An 18,469-nucleotide genomic window follows, 5' to 3' on the forward strand; every position below is an offset into this window, starting at 1 on the left:
AAAGGGGAACCTTCGGAGCATGATCAGTAAAATAGCCATATGGATAGAGTTAATGAAAATGAGTATCTTGAAAATGGAGAGGATGAGCAGAGAGATTTGTTTGTTTTAACCCTTTTCTAAAGGAAATGTCAGTCTTGCAATAGGCTAGTAAGGGCAAATACTGGCTGTTTGCAAATCATGGTTTGTAATATATTTACATAATGGAAATAAGAACATAAGAAGAGCCTGCTGGATCAGGCCAGTGGCCCATCTAGTCCAGCATCCTGTTCTCACAGTGGCAACCAGGTGCCTGGGGGAAGCCTGCAAGCAGGACCCGAGTGCAAGCTCACCTGGTGGAGAGGAGCCATAGCAATAGCTTCCTGGCAGCACCATCACTGCCACTTACCAAGAGATGGTGAGGTAGGGGCTACATGGGTGTACCTGCAGAGCCAATCCAGCACTACTACTAATGAGCATGCACAGCCCCAAACTTAATGTGACCTTGCCTCTTGGCAACACTGCTTCAGGGAGGCTGTTGCTGCAGCTCTGCTCCATCAGGAGATCAGGTTTTCCATATTTATATTGTGTTGTGTGTGTCAGTACACATGCTCATTCTCTCACATACCTTTGTCTTATTAAAGGTGCTTAACCTTTAGAGCCTTGTGTGGATTACAGTTGTGCCTTGTGCAGTGGGTCAGAGCCATGGAGCCCTCCAAATTCCACTGCTGCTTTATGGGGACAGGACTGGGGTGGGGTGGCACAGAGGTCAACAGAAGTGCAGTTGCATCAGTGGGAGTGCCAGATGGGTGGTGGTGGTGGTCCTGCTGATGCAGCCATGCAGCCTTGTCCTTTCCTCTGCTCTCCCCCAGCCATGTCCAGGTAAACAACAGAGATGCTAGGGTAGGAAGGGTGGCTTGTGCTCTGCTACTGGTAGGTTAGGACCTCTGTATACTCATACACTCCTCTTTATCTTTTTCAAGGTACCAATTTATGTGATGCCATGGGCACATTTGCAAAATGGAAAAATGGTTGTGGGCACCCCACCCTTCCACAACTAAGCACACACCACATGCTATTCTGTTGGCTACAATTTGGCTTATTTCAAGCCTAATTTTAGAGGGGAAGAGGAGATCCTGCGGGTGTAGATGAAGACCTCTGTGCTCACATATGTGGATGTCTCATTGGTGAACCCAGCACTGAGATAACAACATAGAAATCACAGCTATGATAGGACAGAGGTATTAGCTTCCCTGCAGTTTCACAGATAAGGAAATAGTTCAGGAAATTTCTAAACTGTAAGAGGTCAAAGTTCTTGTTTCTTGTTTGTGTACTGTAGTCAGCTATGGTTACAAATACAATTAAATTAAAAACACAAGAGGTTTGTGGTTGGCTTCTATATATGATTTCAATACTTGGCAATATTTTTAATAATAAGCATTTCTTATTAAGTAAGTGAATTCAAGAAAAGTGCATGTTCATGACTTCTTCAAGAGCTATTCCCTGTCCAGAGTTGTCTTTAGCTTATTATTTAAAGTTTTAAAAATTGTGACAGTTTGCTATATTGTAGGACATCATATCTGAATTACTGGAGATCCCGAGGTATTCTTTAAGACTGCACTAAAGGTGTGTGCAGGTAACATGGTATTTGTCTTTAAAGTGTTAGAGACTTTAAAGTCGCAAAGCTCCTAATATTCTTGGGGTGGAAAGGGAAGCCTCATCTTTGCATAGTACTGTGCATTGATTAATACAAACTCTGAAATTTGTGTGATCAGTTAATGAGCGCAATCCCCATTGGGTAGGACAACTTCTGTTGAGAATGACATATTAACATTGTGAATGAAAAGCAAAAGCAAGACTCTTACTTATTTATTCATAATAAAACATTGCAAAGAAAACATTTGTGTGCATGTGTGTAAATAAATCTATTTATTAAAATAATAACTAACATATATTATGTAAATGCTGAAATGTAAATGTTGAAATGTTATTTTTAAAGTTTATAATACTATTGCGGTCTTGCTTCTGTGTTAATTGTTCTGCCTTTTCAGATTCTAGCCATAGTGCCCTTATTAACTTTTGTAAATTGTATTGTTTTATTGATGCAGTTTATATTGTATTTTTATATTTGTGTTTTTTGTAAGCCGCCTTGAGGGCCTTTGGCCGAAAGGCACGGGTATGTATGTATGCATAAATAAATAAATAAATATTTTGGATCCTATGGACTCCAAGAACATTTCTGCTTATGGAGCTTTCCAGTCCAGTCTCTCCTACTGTAGCATACCTACTCCCCCAAACAGGCATTTACAGACTCGTACGAAAGGGGTGGGATGTGCCATGGAGCCTCAGATGGAGGGCGGGGGGAGATCTGTTGAAATTGGAACCTCACCCCAGTTATGAGAAAAAGCATCTTCCATTCATACAAGCAAAATCTTTTTATGTTGCCTTTAAGGTTGGGGGAACCATTTCCAAGGTGGCATACAATTAAAATACAGTGTAGTACAGCTACAAGAATAAAATCATTGCAGCCTATAAAAATAAATTACACATATCCAGCTTATCTAGAGATAGGAAGCCACTACAGATAAGGCCCTTTCGCTTTTGTTTACCAATCTATTTGCTCTTGCAAGCACATAAGAATCTTGAAAGTATTGGTGGAGGCAAGCCAAAGAAATGATTAATTGTTAAACTATAGAATTCTTTCCCACAGGGGGCAGTGATAGCCACCAACTTTGAAGGCTTTAAAAGAAGATTAGGCAAATACATGGAGGATAAGGCTTTCATTGACTTCAAGCCATGATGGCTGTGCTGTGCCTCCATGATTGAGGCAGTATGCTTCTGAATATCAGTTGCTGAAACCCACAGAAGGGGAGAGTGTGCTTGTGGGCTTCCCATAGGCAACTGATTGAGAACAGGATGCTGGATTAGATGGGCCATTGGACTGATCCAGCAGGCTCTTTTTTATGTTTTTACTCAATCCTTTATATTGATGTATGTGTAAAATATATAGGTCATATGTGCATTTTTGGTACAATGTGTGCAAGATAGTTATTAACCTCTTAACATGTTTTTATACTTTTCTGCTGTTGCTGCTTTCATGTCAGATATTTTATTTAGCTGTTTGCTTGTCTTAATTGACTGAAGAAAGCAACATTGGATGGGAACAGAAAGTCTTTTGAAAACAATTCCTAGGCCTCTGAGACATGATACAGTTATAGATCCCCCCCTTTAAAGCCCTCTTTGTTTACAGTTCTGTGGCTTTATTAGAGAACTAAATGCTACAGTACCCCATTCATAGTATGCAATGAACAGAGGATAATGTGTGTATGGCAGATTACTTGAGCTGTAAGCATATATGGAAGTGAAGGAGAAATTATCTTTGAAGTAATTTTAAAAATGATGCAGAACATTAGGAACTTCATTAGACCAGTTGGGCTAGTGAGAACTGTGTATGATATTCATGCTGGAAACATGAAAGTGAAAATACAGTTTTTCTCCACAGTATAAATTGAAATGAGATGACTGAGCTGGATTATAAACAGAATTCCAATGCATATTCCTATGATGTAGGTTGCAGTCCTGTACTGTTACTTGGTAGTATGCTGCACTGAACTCACTTGAACTTTTCAATATTATACTGTAAGATTACACTGACAATGTCTAAATCCTTTTTGTAAGCCTAAAAAAATACCCATTTTAGCTCCCACTCAGTTTCAGTACTTTTAAACTTTTATTTATTGGATATGTTTCTGTTCTGCTAAAAGTCTGTTTCTATGCAGCCTTTTGGCTCAAGAGGCCCCCAAGGCTAGGAGTGGCACACCTGTAAGGGCAGAGCCACAGCACTGCTGCTTCTGCTGACCAGGAGCTGTGAGGTACCAGCAAGGTTAAAGTTCCATAGGCCCAAATACCGAATTGGTGTTGCCAATGAGCTCATGCAGCCCCAACCTTGCCATGGCCTCGCCACTCCTCTTTCTGGTAAGTGGCAGTGATCCTGCTGTAGGGAGGCTATTGTTGTGACTTTTCAAGTAATACAATACAACTTGCAAAGATTTAAGACAACACATCCCAGCAACATCTTAGAAGAACAAACAAACAAACCTAAAACCCAATACATCCTTCCTTCTGCCTAAAGGCAAAGCCAGTCACATCCAAAATGTCTGACAGATCAGGATTAAACCCTCTGGCAGCCATATTACAGGCAGCAGCTCCTTCTTATAAGGGTCTCAGGCTGGGAGGTGGGGCAGGCAAAGTGGAAAAAACCTGCCGCTTGATGGTCCCCTGCAGCAAGGTCTGCCACAGCTGTAAGTGTATTACAGAAAAATAGACATAACAAAAAGAAAACTCTTAAAACTGTGCAAACATAGGAACCATAAAACCAACTAAAACTAAGCATGGTATTCAGTGCTAGCCCTACTCAAAGTAAATGCGTTGGAGTTCATTAATTCTATGGAATTCAATTTGTAAGACATTAAACTACAATATATAAGAAATAAAAAGCAATACAAGTACAATTAAAACGATGCAGCATCTGGCACACTACAATTGCTACAGCAGGAAGAAAAATAATTAATTGGTCCACCAACGCCCTCAGCAGGTTTTGAGTGGTCTGTGGGGAGGGGAAGTTTAGGAACCACTGATCTAAAATATTTGCTCATATGAAAGGTAGGGATGGGATTTGCTGGAACACTGAGGCTATAGAAATATTGAGAGTTGAATCTTGTCTCAACTGCCCTTAGACTCTTATTTGTCTGGCAAGGAGTAGAAGTCAAGCTATCTTACCCTGCCTGTATATAATAATAATGAAGAGAGGGGGTAGAATAAAGGAACTCACCCCTAGTTTCTCTTCATAATGGGCTTTTTCTTTGCTGGGCTACTTCCTATACTGCCCTGTGCTTTCTAACAGTGGTCAAACTGTGCAGTAGCTCTGCAAATGTGTGTTCCTAAACCTGCATTTGCCAGGTAACTTTGGGGGATATTTGGAAGAGGAACTTGGAGTGGAAGGAAAGGAATTCTTAATCTTCCTGTACTTACCTGCACATGGTTGCTCACCTGCTAGTTTTCTTCCAGTTCTTCTTTCCAGTTTCTGAGCTTGGTTGAGATGAAAACAGGTTAAAGATTAATGTGTGGGTAGACAGCGCAGCGTGAAATGGTGGCATTATTGGGCAACTGCTGAGACTCATACCTTGCTGTTGAACTCGAGAGCCTTTTTAACTTGCTCTTTCTCTTCTTGCTGTTGCTGCCTAGTGACTGGCCTAGATATAAGCCATAGCAAGAACAAGGAGAAGAAGCAGTCACATCCACTTGTCTTGTCTGTTCTAGCAGTGAAGCTGATTAGGCCCAGAGTAAAGGTACAGCAGTGACAGTGGCCAGGAGTTAGGCCCACTCACCTTCTCCAGCCCCCGGAATCTCAAACCAATAATCTCTCTCTGTGTGTATTTTGTAGGTACAGCAAGCAATCACAGATCTGGGGAACCCATATTGGCTTTATAGAATGTAGTCCTCTAAAGGCCATGTGTAGTAGAGCACATGCTTTGCATGCAGAAGGCCTTGGGTTCGATCTCTGGTGTCTCCAGGTCAGGCTGGAAAAGACCCTTCTAAACTCTGTTTTGCAGTGAGATGCTACCTCTTTCTGGACTTGTATTTTCTTGCACAGTAAATGTGCTGCTGTTACTCATTTGTTGTGGGGAGAGATGCAAACATTTTCCTTGATGGCAAGAATATCATTCCTCCCCTGCCCTTGAGATTATGGGGAAAATGTGTTTTTCTTCTAACAAAGGCTATAAAATGGTTTGCATGTGCTTTCACTAATAATCTGGACAAGCCCATTACAAAGATTCTCCTACAATTTTCTTACATAGATAGGACTATGCAAACAAAATAATGTGCACCAGGCAAAGAAATGGTAAACCTACAACTTCCATTTTTGTATACAGGGTTAATGTATTAAATGGTAGATTAATTAACTGACATTTTGAACATGTGCTGACTTGTACTTGCAGGCAAAACTCTTATTTTGAGATTATTTTGGAACTATAGGTGCTTACTCAGTTTTTGAGCCTTGATAGGAAAGCAAAAGGTTTCCAGACTGAATGTTCCTGTTGGCACAGAGTCTAAAACACTTTGGCATTAATAGTGAAGCAAATGTTCTGGCATTTTATTGCAGGATGTAATAGGAAAAAAGGAGAGACATTCTGGAGCATATTAACATAGTAGGCAAGAATTTTCTTTCTTGTGTAAAAATGAGGAAAATAGAAATGTAGGAAGCAGGAGAATGAAGAGCAGCATTGTGAAATCTAGTATTTTAGCAAGCTTTTTTTAAAAAACCCCCACAACCCACACATATTAATTTGGGAAAGATGTGCATTGTGCCTAGTCTCAAACATTTATTGTCCAACAATTTCAATTACTATCTAATCTTGATTGTAAACAGTTTATTATACAGCCGCAAGAGTGGCTCTATACTATAGCCAGCATGGAATTTTTTGCATTCTGCAATGTTAAATTGAAAATACCTCCCATGCCATTCTGTTGTTTCCCATAAGTACATTTTATAACAAAACCTTACAAAACATATAGTCCTGAACTCAAAAACGCTTGCTTAACAAACATCTTAACTTTTCGTGGCAATACACACAACAGTCAGAGAGAAGTGTAAAACAAGAGAAGAAAAATCCAGATACCTAAGAACATAAGAAGAGCCTGCTGGATCAGGCCAGTGGCCCATCTAGTCCAGCATCCTGTTCTCACAGTGGCCAACCAGGTGCCTGGGGGAAGCCCGCAAGCAGGACCCGAGTGCAAGAACACTCTCCCCTCCGGAGGCTTCCGGCAACTGGTTTTCAGAAGCATGCTGCCTCTGACTAGGGTGGCACAGCACAGCCATCACAGCTAGTAGCCATTGATAGCCCTGTCCTCCATGAATTTGTCTAATCTTCTTTTAAAGCCATCCAAGCTGGTGGCCATTACTGCATCTTGTGGGAGCAAATTCCATAGTTTAACTATGCGCTGAGTAAAGAAGTACTTCCTTTTGTCTGTCCTGAATCTTCCAACATTCAGCTTCTTTGAATGTCCACGAGTTCTAGTATTATGAGAGAGGGAGAAGAACTTTTCTCTATCCACTTTCTCAATGCCATGCATAATTTTATACACTTCTATCATGTCTCCTCTGACCCGCCTTTTCTCTAAACTAAAAAGCCCCCAATGCTGCAACCTTTCCTCGTAAGGGAGTCGCTCCATCCCCTTGATCATTCTGGCTGCCCTCTTCTGAACCTTTTCCAACTCTATAATATCCTTTTTGAGATGAGGCGACCAGAACTGTACACAGTATTCCAAATGCGGCCGCACCATAGACTTATACAACGGCATTATGATATCGGCTGTTTTATTTTCAATACCTTTCCTAATTATCGCTAGCATGGAATTTGCCTTTTTCACAGCTGCCGCACACTGGGTTGACATTTTCATCGTGCTGTTCACTACCCCGAGGTCTCTCTCCTGGTCGGTCACCGCCAGTTCAGACCCCATGAGCGTATATGTGAAATTAAGATTTTTTGCTCCAATATGCATAATTTTACACTTGTTTATATTGAATTGCATTTGCCATTTTTCTGCCCATTCACTCAGTTTGGAGAGATCTTTTTGGAGCTCTTCACAATCCCTTTTTGTTTTAACAACCCTGAACAATTTAGTGTCGTCAGCAAACTTGGCCACTTCACTGCTCACTCCTAATTCTAGGTCATTAATGAACAAGTTGAAAAGTACAGGTCCCAATACCGATCCTTGAGGGACTCCACTTTCTACAGCCCTCCATTGGGAGAACTGTCCGTTTATTCCTACTCTCTGCTTTCTGCTTCTTAACCAATTCCTTATCCACAAGAGGACCTCTCCTCTTATTCCATGACTGCTAAGCTTCCTCAGAAGTCTTTGGTGAGGTACCTTGTCAAACGCTTTTTGAAAGTCTAAGTACACTATGTCCACTGGATCACCTCTATCTATATGCTTGTTGACACTCTCAAAGAGTTCTAATAGGTTACTGAGACAGGACTTTCCCTTGCAGAAGCCATGCTGGCTCTGCTTCAGCAAGGCTTGTTCTTCTATGTGCTTAGTTAATCTAGCTTTAATCATACTTTCTACCAGTTTTCCAGGGACAGAAGTTAAGCTAACTGGCCTGTAATTTCCGGGATCCCCTCTGGATCCCTTTTTGAAGATTGGCGTTACATTTGCCACTTTCCAGTCCTCAGGCACGGAGGAGGGCCCGAGGGACAAGTTACATATTTTAGTTAACAGATCAGCAATTTCACATTTGAGTTCTTTGAGAACTCTCGGGTGGATGCCATCCGGGCCCGGTGATTTGTCAGTTTTTATATTGTCCATTAAGCCTAGAACTTCCTCTCTCGTTACCACTATTTGTCTCAGTTCCTCAGAATCCCTTCCTGCAAATGTTAGTTCAGGTTCAGGGATCTGCCCTATATCTTCCACTGTGAAGACAGATGCAAAGAATTCATTTAGCTTCTCTGCAATCTCCTTATCGTTCTTTAGTACACCTTTGACTCCCTTATCATCCAAGGGTCCAATCGCCTCCCTAGTTGGTGTCCTGCTTTGAATGTATTTATAGAATTTTTTGTTGTTGGTTTTTATGTTCTTAGCAATGTGCTCCTCAAATTCTTTTTTAGCATCCCTTGTTGTCTTCTTGCATTTCTTTTGCCAGAGTTTGTGTTTTTTTATTTTCTTCATTTGGACAAGACTTCCATTTTCTGAAGGAAGACTTTTTGCCTCTAAGAGCTTCTTTGACTTTGCTCGTTAACCATGCTGGCATCTTCTTGGCCCTGGCGGTACCTTTTCTGATCTGCGGTATGCACTCCAGTTGAGCTTCTAATATAGTGTTTTTAAACAACTTCCAAGCATTTTCGAGTGATGTGACCCTCTGGACTTTGTTTTTCAGCTTTCTTTTTACCAATCCCCTCATTTTTGTGAAGTTTCCTCTTTTGAAGTCAAATGTGACCATGTTGGATTTTCTTGGCAATTGGCCAGTTACATGTATGTTTAATTTAATAGCACTGTGGTCACTGCTCCCAATCGGTTCAACAACACTTACATCTCGCACCAGGTCCCGGTCCCCACTGAGGATTAAGTCCAGGGTTGCCGTCCCTCTGGTCGGTTCCATGACCAACTGGTCTAGGGAATAGTCATTTAGAATATCTAGAAACTTTGCTTCTTTGTCATGACTGGAACACATATGTGGCCAGTCTATGTCCGGGTAGTTGAAGTCACCCATTACTACCACATTTCCTAGTTTGGATGCTTCCTCAATTTCATATCTCATCTCAAGGTCTCCCTGAGCATTTTGATACCTGTTGGACTTTTTTCTGTCAGTGGTCTCATAATGTGTTGAAATTAATTAAACATCAGCCATGTTCACAGAGTACCTGTAATCCTATTACTGACCTTGCCCCATACTCAGACCTTCGTCTTCTGCAGTTTAAAAGTTAAAAAAAATGCCTAGCTGATTTTTAATTAATTTAAGGAATTTAACATTGATGTCTATTATAAAGTTGGGCAAGCTCAGTAAGAAGCAACTGTGAGTGTCTTAAAAGCCAGACTCACAGCTGCTTGGCTAATCAGATGGCCACACCCAGGCCAGACCTTTATTTCACTTTAGATAGTCATGGCTTCCCCAAAGAATCCTGGGAAATTTAGTTTGTGAAAGGTGCTGAGAATTGTTAGAAGACTCCTATTCCCCTGACAGAACTCCAGTGGCCAGAGTTAGCCTCTCTTCTGAGGCTTGCAACTCTGTGAGGGGAATTTTGTCAGGATTTAGTCTCAACTTATTGGTCCCCATCTGGACCACCACCGGTTCCAGGCACTGGTTCAGCACCTGACCAGTTTCATCTGATTCTATTGAACTCCATAGCACAGTTGCTGCGGGGCTGAGCAAAACTATTCCAGTGCATGGAAAACTCTCTCCAAATGCATGGGGAACTACCAAAAGTGTCCCATCAGGAGATCTTGAGTGATTGAACTAGAGCATAAGGAGGTAGTACCAATGAGGCTTGAATACTGCAGTGCCAGTGTGTCATGTGTTGGGCCACCCTTGAAAAATGTTAAAAAACTTATCTGATTCAGGACACAGCACACATACTCTAAATTGGGGGTTGCGATGGTGAATATGTTTCTCTAGTATTCAAAGAACTTTACTGGCTTTCATTTTGTTTCTGTCCATAGTTTAGAAGTTGGTTTTGACATACAGTATAAAGCCCTACATGTTCTGGGACCAAGGTATCAAAAGGACCACCTTCTCTCATATGAACCTGCATACTTTTGAGTAAATACAAGTGTTTGAATTCTGGGCATTTTCATAAACTGTAATTTGCAATTCAGATAATTCCTGTTGCTTTATATTGTACAGTAACAAGTACGGTAAGAAGAAATTTGAACTGGGAGAACTTGAATGTTTTTAGAACAGATACAACACTTTATTAATACACTTTCAAGAAAACCAAAGTTTTTCTTTAAATTTTCTTACTGTTTTAATTATTTAATTATTTTTTATTGTTATAGAAAATAGACTGGAGTCAGACTAGTTGAACTTACCTCCCATTGAAATAGCGCGACTTAGGTCATGACTAACTTGAACATTAATTTCAGTGGGAACTAAGTGTAACTAATGAACAGAGTAATCCTAATGAGGGGCCAGAGGTGTGGAGCAGTAGATTTATCGCAGCATTCGAAGCTCTGCCGAAAGGGGGAGGCAAGTTTCTTTTCTTGCCATGTCAGCTCCAAGCTAGTGAGGCTGAGGTGCCTGAGGATTGGGCTCCTAGGAGGATCTATGGGATCCAAAGCCTCCAGTGCCCCACCCCCAAACACCCCATGTTGGAGCTTTCCACTGGCTGTCACTGACAGAAGAACTTCTGGTGGGAGCTTTCCATATACCAGCGTGAAGTTCAGGATTCCTGTCACTTCAGAGTGTCTCAGACACAGACACACACCCGGCGTTCCTCTCTGTTGGGAGAAGCTGGTGGAGAGGCCACTATGTGACATTAATACTTATCCAGCCATGACACCGGGGACTGCTGTCATAGGCTGCATACACACCATACATTTAAAGGACATGGCTTCCTCAAAGAATCCTGGGAACTGTAGTTTACCCCATGTAGAGCTATAGTTCCAAGCACCCTTAAAAAACTATTCTCAATTCTTTAAATGTATGGAGCGTACACAGCCATAGTTTGGGCTTAACCATGTGAAAATTTAAGTTAATTGCTGATTTAAAAGAGCGGGTGTTACGTGCGTATGCGTATTACAACAATATACTAATTGTTAAACATCTATTTCAGGTGAAGAAGAATGGGCTATCCCAGACCATCAGCCAAGAAGAAAGAAAAAGGCAAGAGGTACCTTAATGATTATAATTCATAGAATCATAGAATAGTAGAGTTGGAAGGGGCCTATAAGGCCATCAAGTCCAACCCCCTGCGCAATGCAGGAATCCATATCAAAGCATTCCCGACAGATGGCTGTCCAGCTGCCTCTTGAATGCCTCCAGTGTTGGAGAGCCCACTACCTCTCTAGGTAATTGATTCCATTGTCGTATGGCTCTAACAGTTCGGAAGTGTTTCCTGATGTCCAGTTGAAATCTGGCTTCCTGCAACTTGAGCCCATTATTCCGTGTCCTGCACTCTGGGACGATCAAGAAGAGATCCCAGCCCTCCTCTATGTGACAACCTTTCATGTACTTGAAGAGTGCTATCATATCTCCCCTCAGTCTTCTCTTCTCCAGGCTAAACATGCCCAGTTCTTTCAGTCTCTCCTCATAGGGCTTTGTTTCCAGTCCCCTGATCATCTTTGTTGCCCTCCTCTGAACCCGTTCCAGCTTGTCAGCATCCTTCTTGAAGTGTGGAGACCAGAACTGGATGCAGTATTCAAGATGAGGCCTAACCAGTGCTGAATAAAGGGGAACCAGTACTTCACATGATTTGGAAACTATGCTTCTGTTAATGCAGCCTAATATAGCATTTGCCTTTTTTGCAGCCACATCACACTGTTGGCTCATATTCAGCTTGTGATCAACGACAATTCCAAGATCCTTCTCACTTGTCGTATTGCTGAGCCAAGTATCCCCCATCTTATAACTGCATTTGGTTTCTTTTTTCTAAATGTAGAACTTTGCATTTGTCCCTGTTGAATTTCATTCTGTTGTTTTCAGCCCAATGCTCCAGCCTATCAAGGTCCCTTTGAATTTTGTTTCTGTCTTCCCCAATTTATTAGCTATAACCCCCAATTTTGTATCTGCAAATTTGATAAGCATGCTCTGAACCCCCTCATCCAAGTAGTTAATAAAAATGTTGAAGAGCACTGGGCCCAGGACCGAGCCCTGTGGTACCCCACTTGTTACTTCTGCCCAGTTTGAGAAGGAACCATTGATAAGCACTCTTTGAGTACGATTCTGGAGCCAACTGTGAATCCACCTGATAGTTGTTCCATCCAGCCCACATTTAGCTAGCTCGCTAATCAGAATATCATGGGGTACTTTGTCAAAAGCTTTGCTGAAGTCGAGATATATTATGTCCACAGCATTCCCACAGTCTTAAAAGGGAGGTTACCCAGTCAAAAAATGAGATAAGATTAGTTTGGCAGGATTTGTTCTTCATAAATCCGTGTTGGCTCCTAGTAATCACTGCATTGCTTTCAAGGTGTTTACAGATTGACTGCTTTATAATCTGCTCCAGAGTTTTTCCAGGGATTGATGTTAGGCCGACTGGTCTGTAGTTCCCCGGTTCCTCCTTTTTGCCTTTTTTGAAGATAGGGACAACATTAGCTCTCCTCCAGTCATCCGGCACTTCACCAATCCTCCATGATTTCGCAAAGATAGTAGACAGCGGTTCTGAGAGTTCTTCAGCCAGTTCCTTCAATACTCTAGGATGCAGTTTATTGAGCCCTGCCAATTTGAACTCGTTCAAAGTGATTAGGTATTCCTTGACCATTTGTTTCTCAAACTCAAGCTCCAATCCTGCCCCTTCTACTTCATGTTTCCCGGGAGGGTCACAGATCCTTTTTTGGGAGAAGACTGAGCCAAAGTTGGAATTGAGGACTTCTGCCTTTTCTTTGTCATCTGTTATCATTTTGCCATCCTCATTGAGTAGCTGTGCCTTCGTTTCTCTTCTCTGTCTTTTACTATGGACATACCTGAAGAAAGCTTTTTTTGTTGCTTTTAGCATCCCTCGCTAGCCTCAGCTCATTCTCAGCTTTAGCCTTCCTGACACCATCCTTGCAATTGCATGATACCTGCCTGTACTCTTCCTTTGTGGCCTGGCCTTCTTTCCACTTCCTGTATGTGTCCTTTTTTGTTTTCAGGTCCTCTCTAAGCTTTTTGTGAAGCCACATTGGTTTCTTCTGTTGTCCCCCCCCCTTTTTTTTTTCCTTGTTGGAATTGCTTGCCATTGCTCTTTTAGAATTTTGTTTTTTAGAAACTCCCACCCATCTTGGACTCCTTTTCTCATTAGGGTGGCTTGCCATGGAACCATACTTGCCATGGAACCGTACTTACAATTGTTCTGAGTTTATTAAAATCAGCTTTCCTGAAGTGCGCGTATGGCTACGTAGTATAGTAGTATACTATAGTATAGAGTTCATTCATTTGCTTGCTTTCAGGAGGACAACCTCAAAAAAACATTTTTTGTTCTTCACTTTTCTATTCCATTTCTCTGAACTAAATAGAATTCTTATTTATTTATTATTATTTATTATTACATTTATACCCTGCCTTTCTTTCCATGATAGAAACGCAAGGCGGCTTACATACGGTTCCCAAGCAGTCTCCCATCAAGAAACTAAACCAGACCTGACCCTGCTTAGCTTGAGCAGGGTGCTGGTCTCATGTGCCTTCAGACCATACCTTGGGACCATTTGATCCAGACTTTCTGGGGGTTTTCAGCTGTCTAGAATAAAAGTCTGTTGGCAGTGCAGAAGGGACACACACACACACAGACACACACACACACACAGAGGGAGAGAGAGGGAGAGGGGGGTGTCTTATGGTAGGAGGCCCAGATAAAAATAATCTGCTGGCTTCACTGGGGCTCTTTCCTACCCCATGTCTTGGCAGAAAGGTGGTATATGAATGCAATAAATAAATGAATACTATGTAAATATTGTGAATGTGCCCAATATATTAAATAAAGCAGTGTGCAGAAGTAACGTTACTTAAACACCCCTATTTATGCACTTCTCAGTTTGCTTTCTGTGCCAGATATGCAATATGTCATACTTGCGATCATACACTTTTTTTTATATGGAAGCAGTTTCTGAGAGAGCATCTATGGCTTGGATCCAAAGTAGCCCTTCTGTGAAAGGAAGGGCTCCCTCCATTTATTTATTTATATTTATATCCCATCTTTTGCTCAAGGTGGCATGCAAACATGGTTCTTCCCCCTCTTCATTTTATCTTCACAACAACCCTGTTAGGTAAGTTAGGCTGAGAGAGTAACTGGCTAAGTGAGGATTTGAACCCTGGACTTCCCAGGTTCCAGTCCGACACACTAGCTGCTACACTACACTGGCTCTTGCAGAAACACTGGTGATCCAGCACAGGCTGCTGCCCAGAGAAAGGAGAGAAGATTTTCACTGATTCCCCTTGCAGCCTCTTACACCACTTCCCACACAGTTCACAGATCCTTCAACCCTCAGAGCGCAATTTTTGACGACTCCAGAGGTTAGGGGGAATCAGGGAAAATCACCTCCCTTTCTTCCGTGAGCAGGAATGTTCTGTGCACAGAGTTCTGCACATAGGATCTCTGCTTCCTACCCTTTAAAACACAACAGGAGGAGTGGTCCTAAAAAGTTTCTTCTTTTCTCGTCTTCAGCCCTTTAGAGGCTTCTGCCGTACTACTTCATGAATATGGATAATCTCCTCCAGCTCTTTTGGGTTTGGTCTCTCACCTGAAGAGAGCTGTCCCTCAGATCAGTGCTACCTATTCAGTGAAAGAGCATAAGGAAGGATCTAAAGAGGCTTTTGAGAGTAAGTCCAGTCAGATTTTTTTTAAGCTGAACAAAGTCAGTGCTAGTTAACCTAAATGAGTTCAAATCTCCAGGGTCTGATGAACTGCATCCCAGAGTATTGAAGGAACTTGCTGATGTACTCTCGGAACCTCTTGCCATCATCTTTGAGAAATCCTGGAGAACGGGAGAGGTGCCGGAGGATTGGAGACGGGCAAACGTCGTCCCGCTCTTTAAAAAGGGTAAAAAAGAAGATCCGGGGAATTACAGGCCGGTCAGTCTGACTTCAATACCGGGAAAGATATTAGAACAGATAATAAAAGAGTCCATTGGCAACTATCTAGATGACAATGCTGTGATTAGTAGGAGCCAGCATGGGTTTGTCAAGAAAAAATCCTGTCAAACTAATCTCATCTCTTTTTTTGATCGGGTCACTAGCTTAGTAGATGGCGGAAATGCTGTAGATGTCATCTATCTAGATTTCAGCAAAGCATTTGATAAAGTCCCCCACAACCTTTTGATTAGCAAACTGGTCAAACGCGGACTAGATGGAAATACTGTCAGGTGGATTCACAACTGCTTGGAAAACCGTACTCAAAGAGTGGTCGTCGGTGGCTCTGCTTCAGACTGGAAGGAGGTTTCGAGTGGAGTGCCACAGGGTTCTGTCCTGGGGCCGATACTCTTCAACATTTTTATCAATGACTTAGATGACGGGGTGGAGGGAAGCCTTATGAAGTTTGCGGATGATACGAAACTGGGAGGGATAGCTAACACAATGGAAGACAGGAATAAAATCCAAAGGGACCTGGATAGACTAGGAAACTGGGCTGAAATTAATAATATGAAATTCATAAAGACAAATGCAAGATTCTGCATTTAGGCCACAAAAACAAAATGCACGGGTACAGGATGGGAAATACCCGGCTTAGCAGTAGTGTGTGTGAGAAGGACCTTGGAATTGTGGTGGATCGCAAGTTGAACATGACCCAGCAGTGTGATGCTGCGGCAAAAAAGGCAAACGTGGTTTTGGGCTGCATAAACAGAGCTATAGTTTCCAGGTCGAGGGAAGTAATAGTCCCACTATATTCTGCATTAGTCAGGCCTCATCTGGAATACTGCGTTCAGTTCTGGGCGCTTCATTTTAAGAAAGATATAGACAAGTTAGAGCGGGTTCAGAAGAGGGCAACGAGGATGATAGCCGGTATGGAGAACAAGTCTTATGAGGAAAGGTTGAAGGAACTTGGCATGTTCAGTCTGGTGAAGAGAAGGCTGTGGGGTGACATGATTGCACTCTTTAAGTACCTGAAGGGCTGTCACATAGAGGAGGGTACAGATTTGTTCTCTGCTGCCCCAGAGGGTAGGACTAGGTCTAATGGTTTTAAGTTGCAGGAGCGTAGATTCAGATTGGACATTAGAAGGAACTTCTTGACAGTAAGGGCAGTTCGGCAATGGAACCGACTGCCTAGGGAGGTGGTGGGATCCCCTTCGCTGGATGTCTTCAAGCAGAGGCTGGTCAGCTATCTGCGGGAGATGCTCTAGCTGTGGATTTCCTGCTGTGAGCAGGGGGTTGGACTTGATGGCCTACAAGGCCCCTTCCAACTCTATGGTTCTATGAAAACATCCTTAACATGCACACTGGGAAGTAAGTTCGTCTGAACACAGTGGGACTTGCTTGTGAATAATCATGGTTTTTGTTGCACTTTTAGGTCAGGGAATAATCAGAGGATGGGACAGTTCTCTTCAGCTACAAATCATGCCAAAAGGAGCTCATACTAGTAGGGACCCAAGACTTAAATGGAAAGGAGAAAGAGCTGCAGGGTGTGAGAGATACAAGGCCTGTAGAATATGTAGTAGGATTTAAAAAATGATAATGGAAATCAACCTAAGGTGAAGTGGGCTTGGAAGACTTTCTGGTGAATGTTGGTGGGGAGCAATTTGGCAGCTTAAGGAAACTGAGGGAAATGTGGGCCTTGCAACCTTTCCTCTTTTTGAACATGGGACTAGTTGGTGTCAGTTCCACATCATAGGATCCCATAGTCATCACCAAACTGGATGACGAGCAGGTAGATTACAACAAACTGTAACACAGCAGCTACAGTGGTGGTTACCTCACCCCTGTTGCAGGGGTCCCTTCTGCCTTGAGAATGTGCTCAGAGTGGCAAAAAATCACAACATCTGTCCAACACACACTTGGATTTCCATTGTTAAAAAGCAACTCAGGCCAACATTACCTGTCGCCTTTTGTACTCATCTGGAAAAGACCAGTCCTCCACTGTTAGTTGCAGTTTGCGCTCTCCCTCCAGTGATATTCCATGCTGTCTTCCCCTCGCTCCACTATACCTGCCCTTAAGTTCTCTTTCTTAGGTCCTGCCCTGGGCATCTGCTCTCCACTGTATTTTAACTCTGTCTGCTTTGGTTTGTAGCTTATTTTATTTATTTATTTATTTATTACATTTATATACCGCCCCATAGCCGAAGCTCTCTGGGCAGTTTACAGCAATTACAAACATTAAAAACAAATATACAAATTTTAAAACACACAAAATTTTTTAAAACACAATTTAAATTTTTTAAAAAACAATTTAAAAACACATGCTAAAATGCCTGGGAGAAGAGAAAAGTTTTGACCTGGTGCTGAAAAGATAACAGTGTTGGCTTCTTCCTTAGGCTGCAATCCCAGTATACACCTACCTGACGGTAAGTAGGTATTGGATTGCAGCCTTAGCCACATAGCCTGCACTATCTTACTGAGGGCAAACAAAAGTGTTCTCTCTCAGTAAATCAGTCAGTACCGTCAAGGTTGAATTCCCCAAAGAATGATATGCTGGTGATAGGATTTGAGTGCCATTTCGCTTGAGTGAGTGGTTTGCTATAACTCTAGGCATAGTAAAATATTTTTTGTTTGTTTAAAGGCAGCTATAAAAGAGCCAGAGGGTGAAATTATTAAGTGTGGTTTTAAAAAGGACATAATGGCTCATATTGGGCAGTGAATATTGTTGCAGTTTATTAATTGAACATGTTAAATAATGCATTAAGCCCTTGAGAAATAAAAAGGCTGGTCTAAAGAGGATTTAAACAAATCCTTTTTTAAAAAAGCATCCACCCCCCTCCTTTAAAGAATTATCAGGTTCTATCCTTGAATGCATCTGATTCTTCAGTGCCACATGCAAAGCTCCAGTACACACTTGGTCTCTAAAGAGTTCCACAAAGCATTCATAAGCTATCAAGCTTCAGACATCTGTTTGCATTGATGCCATGCATATGAACAATAACTACATTTCACACTGTCACTCATGGGGACTGTCTCTTATTTTGAGTAAGAAATAATAATTGGCAAATAACGTTATCATTCTTCATCTCTGATTTGTGTCACCAGATCATTATACATGAGCTCAAACATTCCTTGTTTTGAGGTGGTCATTTTGAAGTACTCTGAAATCCTTTGGAAACTTGTTTCCATTGTATGCTTGGCTCCTAGCAAATATAAGTGGCCAACCCATATATC

At 41.9% G+C, this 18,469-nt stretch overlaps 1 protein-coding gene across 4 annotated transcripts in view; it reads left to right on the forward strand.

Annotated features, from left to right (window-relative positions):
* ARHGEF26 (Rho guanine nucleotide exchange factor 26) overlaps positions 1-18,469 on the forward strand; it is a 105,870-nt gene that overhangs the window by 12,828 nt on the left and 74,573 nt on the right. For all 4 annotated transcript variants that reach the window (XM_061637093.1, XM_061637096.1, XM_061637095.1 and 1 more), the window contains exon 5: positions 11,307-11,363. In XM_061637093.1, coding sequence (XP_061493077.1) covers positions 11,307-11,363 — 57 coding nt within the window. The remainder of the gene's footprint in view (positions 1-11,306; positions 11,364-18,469) is intronic.

The sequence above is a fragment of the Rhineura floridana genome, chromosome 7, assembly GCF_030035675.1.
Source record: "Rhineura floridana isolate rRhiFlo1 chromosome 7, rRhiFlo1.hap2, whole genome shotgun sequence".
Lineage (NCBI taxonomy): Eukaryota > Metazoa > Chordata > Lepidosauria > Squamata > Rhineuridae > Rhineura > Rhineura floridana.